The sequence below is a fragment of the Rhinatrema bivittatum genome, chromosome 8 (assembly GCF_901001135.1).
Source record: "Rhinatrema bivittatum chromosome 8, aRhiBiv1.1, whole genome shotgun sequence".
Taxonomy (NCBI): domain Eukaryota; kingdom Metazoa; phylum Chordata; class Amphibia; order Gymnophiona; family Rhinatrematidae; genus Rhinatrema; species Rhinatrema bivittatum.
The window spans coordinates 187000722-187013191 of NC_042622.1; the positions used below are offsets into that span (position 1 = coordinate 187000722).

At 52.1% G+C, this 12470-nt stretch overlaps 1 protein-coding gene across 2 annotated transcripts in view; it reads right to left on the reverse strand.

Annotated features, from left to right (window-relative positions):
- Positions 1–12470, reverse strand: part of MYBBP1A (MYB binding protein 1a) — a 119730-nt gene that overhangs the window by 67359 nt on the left and 39901 nt on the right. For both annotated transcript variants that reach the window (XM_029612669.1, XM_029612670.1), the window contains exons 14-16: positions 3708–3801; positions 2680–2828; positions 1414–1506 (exon numbers count right to left, since the gene is read on the reverse strand). In XM_029612669.1, coding sequence (XP_029468529.1) covers positions 1414–1506; positions 2680–2828; positions 3708–3801 — 336 coding nt within the window. The remainder of the gene's footprint in view (positions 1–1413; positions 1507–2679; positions 2829–3707; positions 3802–12470) is intronic.

Consider the following 12470-nt stretch of genomic DNA (forward strand, 5'->3'; position numbering starts at 1 on the left):
GCTATGCAGATTTTTCTTCAGAGCTTTAATGAGTGTTTTCAAGTTTTTACAAGTGAGTTTCTGTGCTTGGGTACATATCAATACTGAGGAACTGCAGGTGGCACCAGTGCTCCTCAAGTAGTGTCAGTTAAACTTTCTCTGTCTCCATCTGCTGGCATGGATGCATAAACCCAGGAGTCTGGACTGATCCGTGGTACTTCAGGAATGAAAATTAGCAGGTAAGAACCAATTTTCCTATAAAGTTGCTTGGTTTGATATACTCCCCTGAGAAACACACCATAGAGGGGTGAGGAACAGAACTTGAAGAAATGGGGAGGGGGTTAGAGGAAGGACATCCACAACCAACAAAATCATGTACACCACGGTTGTGCATGCCATCACAACTTCCACAAGAAAACAAGAGAGAATACATTGGGATGGGGGGGGGGGGGAGGGGGTGCTGAATCTGCTTAACTTAAGCTCCAACGTCTGTTTCTTGCAGCTAACGAGTTCTCTCAAAAGTTTTCAAGGATTTTAGAGCAGAAAGTAAATAACATTGCTTCAGGATTTCATCTCTATTTCATTCTGATTAAAGCAGAAAGCACAGTGGGGAAAAAATACATTTTCCTGAAGATTTTGGGCACGGACAGACATCAAAGCACGCAAAGGGTAGGGGATGGGAATGAAGGGTTAAACTGTGCTCCAGTTACAAACAAAAACAAGGCCAAGGGCTTGGTATGCCACAGAGTGGCTGTTTACTTTCGGAGCAGAGATGTCAAAAAAAAAAAAAAAAAATTCTATGGGGAAAAGGTACACAAGCTCAAATACAATGTTAAAAACCTGCATTCAGTTTACTCTGGCAGGTTTCCTGTTCAAAGGCTGGGATTTTCCTCCAGAGATACTTCTGGGGCAAAAAAAAAAAAAATTGAACCTCTGCCTCCCTGCGCCCAAATGAGAAAGCAAAAAATAAAGGAACAAGCAGCTAAAAGGCAGCAGCTTGAGGAAGTCCCTGGTGCTCCCACCTCGACAGCATCGAGACAGGGCGACCTCCGCTCCACTTCTTGCTCGGGTTTCTCTGAACTGATTTTTTAGTTCTGGCAGGCTAACGCTGAGCGCTCGCACAATCTCTCTCTCTGCTGTAAGGAAAAACATCCCAGATTTTGGAAGCGGTTTAAGTCCACCCCCACTTTAGTCTTCCAGGGGAAAATGTCCACATGTTGTGGACCATCCTATGTGCTCTTAAGCTGGGTCACGGGACGGCCGATTTCAGTGAAGGAAAAACAAGTTTTACTCATGTAAATGGCTTAGGTGGTCATCCTCTGCATTTTCAAGCAGGCAAATAGAGCCCCGTGTGCCGCTGGAAGGTCAGAAGAGGGCGTCCGTATCAGCCCTAGCCCTCCCCCCCCTCCCCAGTAATATGAGAGCAGGCCTTACCGCGACCTCAGAGGGTCGACCCTTCCTTCCATCCTTCTCCTCCGTCACCACCACGGCGCTCTCCTCATCCTCGGCATCTTCCGGGTCAAGAACCTAAGGCAGCATTTACAAAATACAAGCTTTTAGGGGACCTGTTGAAATCCCTCCCCCCCCCCCCCCCCCCCCCCCCCGCGTTGTTTTTAGGTCTCAGTTGTTTTTCTCTCACCCTCAAAAACCCTATTTCCAGAAAAAAAAAAAAAAAGTAAATGTATGCAAGAACGTACAACTGCTCTAAACTCGCTGCAGTAATCTTCCTTCTCCCCACACAACTGAACCAGACCGCCCACCCTTTCTCCCCAGCTCCCTTCCTTCACAAATTTACCTTTATACTTGGCTTGTTATCTTTCGGATGGCACGAGATATGTGGGATGCTTTATCACACCTTGGCATGACCAACGAGAGGGGGGGGGGGGGGGGAGGGTCGCCCCAGAGCCTTACCACTCAGCTGTCCTCACTTTCTTCTTGAGGGGAGAGATCTGGACCACCAGATTTACATCCCACGGACCTCAGCTGGTCCACCTCAACCGAACAAGGAATGGTTCCCTAGGGGAACCAAACCCCTGGGTGGAAGGCTCACCCGAAAAAACAAAGGCAAAAAAAAAAAAAAAAGACTGCAGGTTTATGCACCAGCCACCATCTGCTGGAGACAGAGAAATACTGGTCGACTGCAGGTGGCACCAGGGCCTATCAAGCAGTGTCAGCAAGGCTTTTCTCTGTCTCCACCTGCTGGCAGGGATGAATAAACCCAGAAGTCTGGACTGATCCGGGTAGGTACAGGGAACACACCTTGCGTGGAGGAAGAAACATCTAGCCACACTGTCTGCAAAAATCTTGAAGCATATCTATCAATTGGTCCACATCCTGCTGAGGAAAATGGAAAATCGAGTACACTGCTCCACATCTGTTCTATTGGGACTCGGCAAGGTACTCGTGTCAGGTTTTGTCGTCCCTGTTTACGACATCATCAGGAAATCTCAAGCCTATCTGCTGATGAGATCATAAACTGTGCAGTGGAAGCCACGTTCACTGCGCTGGGACCAAGGGGGGGGGGGGGGGGGGTCTAAAGCAAATTTGGAAGTCAGCGAGCAGGGGCCGCACCACATCTATGGTGAGACTTTAATCATTGTGGGGCACTTTTGGAAAAAAAAAGTTACGCAGAATAGGGCAGAGGAACCGTAAAAGCTTTAGTCAGGCGCTCCCCGCGTTTCCTCGGCGTGGCCAACTTACATCCAGAACTAGCTGCAGGCTTCGCTTGGTGACGTGTGGACAGATCCGGCTGAAGACGCTTTTGGAGACCTGACGCATCAGCCGGCTGGGCTGAGCCAAGAGAGACAGTAAGATGTCCACCACCACGTCCACCCACGCGGGCTTGTCATCTTTGTTCAAAAGAGAAAGCTTGCAGTCAGGACAGTGAAAGCATTGGTACAGGCTGCTTCAAAGGATAAGAGAGACTGAATGGCCCAGGGAACAGACAAAAGGGGGGACAGAGGCATTTAACCACCGGTCACTGGGTTTGAATCCAGGTTAGGTCAGCAACGGTAGCAGAGCAGTTACCCTCCGAAAGCCGTACGCAGCCTAGGTGAAATGATCTGGTGTCGTCTCCGTCCAGTGCCCAGTGAGCAAGGGGCTAACACCATTAAAAAAAACAAAAACAAGATGTACAAGAGTACAGGCATCCAGGTGTCTATAGTCTTGTAAGATTTTGGGATGTGGGACAGATAAAAATTAAAATAAGAACAAGCAATTTATAGCTATTGCCAATGTCTAGTCTTAAAGATTCGGCTGCAATGAAAACTTACAATGATGGATGCAATAGGACTATGACTCCTGGTATTTTAATTCATAGTTGTCATGTTTGACCTTTTTTGTGATGAACAAAAATGTTTAAACAAACAAACAAACAAAAAAAAGGATGGAGACAACTCTGAGCAGCAGCATAGCTGGCCCACTGCTCTGGCATGGAGACCCAATGACCCCTCTCACTCCTAGGTGGTGGCTCCTCCAGAGCATGTCCCACAGCTACATGGAAAGGACCTTAGCTTCTAATGCTGTCAGTCTGGCCCATCATTAAAAAAAAAACGGATAAGAAAGACGACGGGAGGAGGGGAGCAGAACAAGGTACAAGAGAGAAGAGGCCACCTGTGTACACTGCATCCCATATGATGCTCCATTCCCCAGGCAGGCCTCGGGGGGAGGGGGGCACTTTTTGCTTTGTTACTGCATGCTGCACAGCCTCGGCTCCAGCAGACACCCACCTGCCGCTCTGCTTTGGCTTTTACGCTTCTTGCTCAGTGCCTTCTCGATGCAGTCCTGAAGGTCCATCAGCAGAGGCAGACACTCTTCAGGGGACTAAGTGAACACAACACAGATCGGGAGAGAACATTGCAAAATATTTTAAAAAAAGAAAAATAAAATACCCCCCCCCATCCCCCAAGACGAGCGGTAAAGGATAATTAGTTATCTACTAATTTTCTCTTCTGAGGTACCACAGATAAGAAAATTACTTCTTACCTGCTAATTTTCATTCCTGTAGTACCAAGGATCAGTCCAGACAGTGGGTAAAGTCCCCTGTCCAGCAGATGGAGTCAGACAAGGCTTCGAAGGGTGCTGCCATAAGAACATGTGCACCCTCTGCAGGAGCTCAGTATAGAGAATATCAAAGCCAAAAACAACCACTTACCAAGGCTGGATCAAGTGCAACAATCATGAAACAAATTGCAACTGAGGCAGAGCCATTGAACTGAAAACTTGCAGAACAAAAACTAACAGACTCATGAGTTGAACGGCTCTAGCAATCGAGCATAGTCCAAGACGAAAAACAGAGTGCGGTGAAGAGATCGAGCAGGGAAGAAAGTACCCCAGAAGAAAAACCCCATAATCGAGAGGCGGGCGTCTGGACTGATCCTTGGTACTACAGGAACGAAAATTAGCAGGCAAGAAGTAATTTTCTTTTCCCTGTACGTACCAGGATCAGTCCAGACGGTGGGATGCACCAAAGCTTCCCTAAGCCGGGTGGGCCCTTGAAAGCCCTGCTCGAATGAGCTGGTCGCCAATGTATCCAGAGGACGATGACGACGGTAGGTGCAAACGGTAATGTCGTTCAAAGGTATGAAGGGACTTCCAAGTCGCCGTTCGACAGATCTCCTGGGAGGAAATGGACTGTACTTCAGCCCAGGATGCAGCCTGAGAACGGAGAGAGTGTGCCTTAATTCCCCGCGAAGGATCCCGACCCGTACCTATGTACGCTGTGACTATGGCGTCCTTAAGCCATCTTGCGATCGTCGTCTTCGAGGCCTGGGCACCCCTCCTTGGTCCCGACCACAACACAAACAAGTGGTCTGAGACTCGAAAGTCATTGGTGACTGCCAGGTAGCGAATGAGAACCCGCTTGACATCCAGAGCACAAAGGTGTCCCGATTCTCCCGCTGGGAAGGAAGGAAGCTCGACCTTCTGGTTCAGATGGAAAGAAGAGACTACCTTGGGTAGAAAGGAGGGCACTGTACGAAGGGAAACCCTCGAGCCCGTGAACCGGAGATAGGGTTCTCTGCAGGAAAGCGCTTGGAGTTCCGAAATGCGGCGTGCGGAACTTATGGCCACCAGGAAGACAGTCTTGAGTGTGATATCCTTAATGGTCGCGTTACGTTGAGGCTCGAAGGGCAATCCCGCCAGAGTCCGGAGCACCAGATTAAGACTCCAAGAGGGGAACGGATCCCTGACCGGGGGCCGTAGATGTTTCGCCCCTTTGAGGAAGCGGGCGATATCCGGCTGTCTCAAGAGAGAGGAATGGTCTGAGTACTGGAGAAGTGAGCCCAGGGCAGCGGCCTGAACTCTCAAGGAATTGTAGGCTAGTCCTTTTATCCAAGCCATCTTGAAGGAACGCCAGAATCTGAGGGACGGAGGCCCTCAAGGTAAGGGTATCGTGTGCTGTGCACCACGCCTCAAAAACCTTCCAGACCCTCACATAGGTAGCCGACGTCGAGGTTTTTCGGGCCTTGAGTAGAGTTAAAACTACTGCGTCAGGGTATCCCTTGCATCGAAGGCGGCGTCGTTCAAAAGCCAGGCTGCAAGACAGAAGCGTTCTTCCTGGTCGAAAAATACTGGTCCCTGATGAAGCAGTCGCGGAAGATGGCCCAACTGGATCGAGCCGTCCACTGCCAGCTGGAGCAGGTCTGCAAACCAAGGGCGCAGTGGCCACTCGGGAGCCACCAGAATGACAGGCCCCCGATGAAGCTCTATTCTCCGAAGGACCTTGCCTACTAGAGGCCAGGGGGGGGGGGGAACGTAGAGCAGAATGTGGTCTGGCCAGGGGAGCACTAGGGCGTCTAACTCCTTCCGCCCCGCGCTCCCGTCAGCGGCTGAAGAACAGAGTTGCTTTGGTGTTGAGGGACGTCGCCATGAGGTCCAGTCGTGGCGTCCCCCAGCAGTGCCGAAGAAGATGCATGGCTTCGGAGAGGGACCACTCTCTGGGGTCCAGTTGCTGACGACTCAGGTAGTCAGCCTGAATGTGGTCTTCGCTGCAATGTGCGACGCTGCCAAGCGCATTACGTGCTTTTCCGCCCACGCCATTAGGTGGGCCGTTTCGAGCGACACGTGCCGGCTCTTTGTGCCCCCCTGGCGATTGATATACGCTACGGTTGTCGCGTTGTCCAATAGGATCCGCACCACATGATTCCGCACCAAGGGTAAGAATTGCATGAGAGCCAGACGCACCACCCTGTTTCCAGGTGATCGGCCAGGTCGCTTACTCCTTCGTCCACAGCCACTGTGCTGAACTCCAGTGGCAGACTGCCCCCCCCCCCCCAGCCGGAAAGACTGGCATCAGTGGTGACCACCACCCAAATCCGGTGTCTCTAGAGAAACGCCGTGGGCCAGATGACGCGGCTCCAGCCACCAGCACAAGCTATCCTTGGCAGACTGAGGGAGAGGAAGCACCAGCTGGTAATCCTGAGAGACTGATTTCCAGTGAGAGAGAAGAGGCGCTTGCAGGGGACGGAAGTGTGCAAAAGCCCATGGGACGAGATCGATCGTGGAGACCATGGAACCCAAGAGCTGCAGATAGTCCCAGGACGTGGGATCTGGTAACACAGAAAAACGCTGTACTTGTTCCCGGAGTGATTGGGCCTTGTCCGGGCGTAGAAAGACCTTGCCCTGAAGCGTATCGAAGTGTGCTCCCAAAAAATCCAAGTGTTGCGAGGGAGTGCTTGGCAAAATTCACCACCCAGCCCAGGGACTGGAGAAGATGAACGACCTTGGAGACCGCCGACTGTCCCTGGGAGAAGGACTTCGCTCGAATGAGCCAGTCGTCCAGGTAGGGGTGGACTAGGATCCCCTCCTGTCTCAGAGCGGCCGCAACCACCACCATGATTTTCGTGAATGTCCATGGGGCGGTCGCCAGCCCGAAGGGGAGGGCTTGGAACTGATAGTGTCGGTTCAGAATCTTGAAGTCAAGAAACCTGTGATGTGCCTTCAGAATGGGGATGTGAAGATATGCCTCTGTCAGGTCGAGGGAGGCAAGGAATTCCCCTTGATGTACCGCCGCAATCACGGAGCGCAGGGTCTCCATGCGGAAATAGAGGACCCTTAGGGATTTGTTGACCTCCTTGAAATCCAGAATTGGGCGGAAGGAACTGTCCTTCTTGGGCACGACGAAGTAGATGGAATAATGGCCCGAGCCCACCTCTCCGAAGGGGACGGGAGCAATGGTCCCGAGGCTCAGGAGTCTGTCCAAGGTCTGTTGCACTGCCAGTCTCTTGAGGCTTGATCCACAAGGCGAGAAGAGAAACCTGTCCCTTGGACGGCGGGCAAACTCCAAAGCGTAGCCGTTCCTTAAGATGTCTAGGACCCACTAGTCCGAGGTGATGCGAGCCCACTCCTCGTAAAAGTGAGAGAGTCGTCCACCGATCCGCGGGGGTCGAGGAGTGGGCGGGCTCGGCATCATTGAGCGGGCTTGGACAAGGCTCCCTGACTCGTCCCCTCCCGAGCGGGCCTGTGACCGCGAAAAGAACGGGGCCAGGACTGTGATCTGGAAGACGGAGTCCGGGGCCCCTGCTGTTTGTAGCCGCGGTAGCGAGGCTGCGCCCGGGAGCGGGATCTGGAGGGAGTAAAAGATCTGAAGCTCCGCTGGCGGTCCTCTGGGAGCTTGTGGACCAAATTCTCCCCCAGAGACTTGATGATCTGGTCGAGATCCTCGCCGAAGAGTAACTTGCCCTTGAAAGGAAGAGACCCGAGGCTGGACTTGGAGGAGGTATCCGCCGACCAGTTGCGAAGCCATAGGAGGCGGCGTGCGGAAACCACGGAGACCATGGATCTCGCCAGAACGCGGAACAAATCATACAAGGCGTCCGCCCCATAAGCTATGGCAGACTCTAGACGGTCCGCCTGCCGCACTTCCTCGGATGGTAATTCCTGGGAGGTCAGTAGCTGTTGTACCCAGCGGAGGCTAGCTTTCTGCACCAGGGAACTGCAGATGGTGGCACGCATCCCCAAAGCCGAGACCTCAAATACCCGCTTGAGACAGACTTCCAGTTTCCTATCCTGAATATCCCGTAGCGCTGTGCCACCTGTCACTAGTATGGTCGCCCTCTTGGTCACTGCCGACACCGCCGAGTCCACTTTCGGAACCTTAATCAACTCCAAGAAATCCTCCGGTAGAGGATAAAGTTTTTCCATGGCGCGTCAGACCTTAAGGGATGTCTCAGGAGTATCCCACTCCCGTGCTAACAATTGTAGGAAGGTGGGATGGGTAGGAAAGGCCCTGGAGAGGGGGCGCAAGCCGGCTAAGAGCGGGTCTCCCTTCCTGGCAGATGAGGTGACAACTGGGACCGGAGGTGCTGGCGGTTCGGGCGGAGGGTGAGGTCCAACTCCTGAAGGATCTGCGGAATAAAGTCCTCAAGCTCTTCCTTCCGAAAGATGCGTAGGACCCGCGGGTCATCGCACTCTAGTTGTGACTCCAAGATCAGATCGTCCGGGTGAGACGGGGGATCCCCCCCCCCGGATCCGGGACAGATCCCGCCCCCCTCCCCAGCGAGAGGGGTGCGAAGTGAACCCTGGGAGCCCCGTGGGAGGGCCCCGGCCCCCCCATGCTGAACCCTGGGTCTCCTGCGGGACCTCCGCTAACCGAGGCGCCTTGGAAGGAGGCGGGTCCAGGCTGGGCGCCCTAGGAACCTCCAAGCGCTGCAAATAAGCATTGTGCAGCAGCACAATGAACTCCGGGGAAAAAGGTGGGGGACCCCGGGGGGCCCTGGCCCCCTGAGGCGCCAATCGGAGCAAGAATCGGTGGTTCTCCCCCATCAGAATCCTCTCCTTCCTCCCCTGATGGTTGTAGATGATTGGGAGAATCGAAGATGGCCGCCGTTTCCACCGATAGCGGCGAAGGGGCCAGCCCCCGAAGCCCGAATCAAGCCGAGGCGCGGTGAGAAGTACGGACCAGCGGCCCAGACGTGCCCTCCCCACCAGGGAGGCACCTGGAACAGACTCCCTCCCGTGACAGCCTCGACCTCGGCTCGCCACAGGCAGAGCAGCGGGATGGCCGTGGCATGCTGACAGGCAGCCGGGGGAGGGGGGGCCGGTGAGGAGAGAAAACGCCGTGGGAAGCGGGAAAGAAGCCCTGCGCTCCCCCGGAAGAGCAGCAGAGGAATACCCCCTCTCTGCTGCGGCGGCCCCGGGGAATGAGACGTCACAGGGCCGCGGGGCAACCTGCGGCAACGGGGGGAAGAGGCTGGCACCACCAGCATTCCCCAACAAGAAGCAGCTACAGCTAAAAAGGAGAAAACCACAAAACACAACACTTACCCGAAGGCTGAGTGGGAGCGAGAGAGAGAGAGCGAGAGAGACTGAAATCAGCCCTGCCTGCAAGCTCCGTGAGAGGCACTGCCCTCGCTCCTCCCTCTTTTTTTTTTCTTTTAAAACAAAACTTTCTGACAACTCTAAAAGACTTTTTCAAACACCTTGAGCCAGCCTGAGTTTAACAAGCCTAATGAAAGAAAAAAATCCTTCCTGGAGGGGAAGCACCGGGTTCCCCTACTCTCATCTGCTGGAGTCAGAGATATACTGAGCTCCTGCAGAGGGTGCACACGTTCTTATGGCAGAACCCTTCGAAGCCTTTATCTGACTCCATCTGCTGGATGGGGGACATAACCCACCGTCTGGACTGATCCTGGTACGTACAGGGAACAGTCCAGACGTCTGGGTTTTGCCTCCCCTGCCAGCAGATGGAGACAAAGTTTCACTGACACTGTACATAACCCAGCGTGCCACCTGCAGTCTCTCACTATTGACCTAAACCTAAGCAAAGATGACAGCAACGACCATAAATTTCTAAACAAACTTCTAAGCAAACTCGCTCCAGAACAACAAGCCAGAAGAAGGTGAAGTTGCCCAAAACGACAATGGAAAACTCGTTTCCCAAATTTAACATAAGTGATCAGCATTGAAAACCTCCAACAACTCTGCACTATATACAAAGGAACAGTATGAGCGGCTGATTCTCACCCCCAGTAAAATCGGTAGGTCTCTAGACTGATCTGTGGTACTACAGGAACAAAAATTAGCAGGTAAGAACCAATTTTCCTTTCCCTGTCCAGACTCCTGGGATGTACCTAAGCTCCCCTTAACTTGGGTGGGACATGGAGAATGCCACTCGTAGAACACTCTCACCAAAGCACATGGAAGCTGGAGCCCCGACATCCAATAGCTGCCCAGCAGAATTCATGCAGAAACACCTGTTGTGACTCAGCCCAGGAAGTTGCCTGAGTGCGCACCTAAATCCCCAGGCAGCGGGCGCCCTTTAGAATGTAAGTCGACTCATTGCTTCCATCAGCCACCACACAATTGTAGCCTTAAGACGCCTTATTTCCCTTCTTTAGTGGTTCAAACCGAGCTTCACACAATCCTCTAAGGACTAGATTCAGATTCCAAGATGGACAAATGTTCCGCACCTGAGGACTCAAGTTCTTAGTTCCCCGAAGGAATAGCATAACATCCTGACATGCGGTCAGAGAATACTCTGGCACCTTATCCTGGAGACAACCCAATGTCACTATCTGGACTCTCAGACTTAAAGGCCAGTCTCTTGACCAGAACCTTTCTTTACAAAAGCCAAAATATGCCACGCCACAGCAAGTTGCAATCTGTCAACAGCAGACCAGGACTCCAAATTCGTACATAGGTCAAGGATGTAGAAGGTCACCTAGCCTGCAATAAGGTGGAAATAACTGCTTTGGAATATCCCCTCCATCTCAGTCATCTCCTCTTATAAGCAAAGCTGCGAGACAAAAGAGCCACCTGACCCGAAAATATTGGGCCCTGGTGGAAAAGGGCCAACCGATGTCCGAACCTCAGGGGCCTGTTGATCAGATCTGGGAAACAAGGTCGATGCGGCCACTCTGGAGCTACCAGAATCATGTTTCCCAGATGTTTCTTTATCCACCTTAATCCCTTATACAACAGAGGGAAACAAAGAAGAATCCCTTGAATCCATGGCAGCACCAGAGCTCTGATTCCTTCCATACTGTGTTCTGTTCAATGGCTGTAAAACCACAATGCCTTGGTATTCTCTTTGGTTGGGATACCTCCATCTTCCGTGAATGAGATACATCACTGCCTCTGACAGCTCCCATTACCCGGGGTCTAACTTTCTCCATCTGAGAAAATCCATCTGAATATTGTTCACTCCAGTGATGTGAGACACTGCCGGCCACTCCAGTTGCTGCTCTGCCCAGAGAATCAACTTCTAGACCACTCCAGCCACTGCCTAATTCTTGGTTCTGCCTTGACAGTTGATGTAGACCACTACCGTTGCATTGTCTGTTAGGATCCATACTTGATGGCCCCATAACCTTGGCAGACTGGCAAGCAACGCGAAATGCACCGCTCTAGTCTCTAACCGAATGATAGACCACTGGTCCTGCGAAGACTGATCTTGCCACATCGCACTCCATCCAGAGAAGCTTGAATCGGTGGTGACTATTACCCAATTGGGAACCTCCAATTTTGCACCATGCTCGAAAGTGGTGCGAGTAAGCCAGTACGAAAGACTATCCCCTGGCTTCCTCATCTAATGAAAGAGGAAAATGAAACTCTTCCAATAACGGATTCCAGCGGGAGTTAACAGCCTCTTGCAGAGGCTGCATACGTGTGAACACCCAATGCATTATTTCCAATGTTGATGCCATAGAACCCAGGACCTGTAAATAGTCCCAGACCCTGGGCACCTAAAGCTCTAGCAGAAGCCTAATCTGACTCTGCTATTTCAGCAACTTCTCTCCATGAGAAACACTCTCTATGCAAGCACGTCGAACTGAGCTCATTGCTAGGTTCACCACCCATCCTAGAGATTTCAAATACATTGGTACCTTTGTACTGATTGTCAAAAGATGTCCTCCAATTTCGCACAAATGAGCCAGGCGTCCAGACTCGTAAGCACCAACAGACACTCCTTTTGCAATGCGGCGTCCCCACCACCATCACCTTGGTGAAGGTACGGGGAGCAGTCATTAGCCGAAGGAAAGGGCTCGAAACAGAAAATGTCCCCTTAGGCCCATGAACCTCAGGAATCTCTAGTGCTCCGGCCTGATGGCTATGTGCAGATACGCCTCTATCAAGGCGAGAGATGCCAAGAACTCTCCCTTTCGTACCACCGCTACGACGGACCTCAGAGTTTTCATGTGGAAACAGGGAACCTTGAGATCTGCATTTACCTTCTTTAAATCCAAGATCTCTTGAATTGGATACAGGGGAGAAAGAAACCGGACACAACATAAAGCTGACCTCCGGCCACACTAAGCGTGCTCAGGGTCTGGGCCAACAAACTCAGCAAGAGATCTCTGTGAAAAAAGAAAAAATCTGAGCAGAGACCGAAGCGGCTCTCAATCATATGCAATTTCTCCCTCTTCTAGAAGTGAGAAAGCCAATTCCCCATTGGAATCCTCCCATGTCTCATGATCCACATCCCCTTGAACATTAGCAGGGACAGCCATCCTGTGGCATTTGCCCACCGTGACTAACAAATGGGAGGCCCA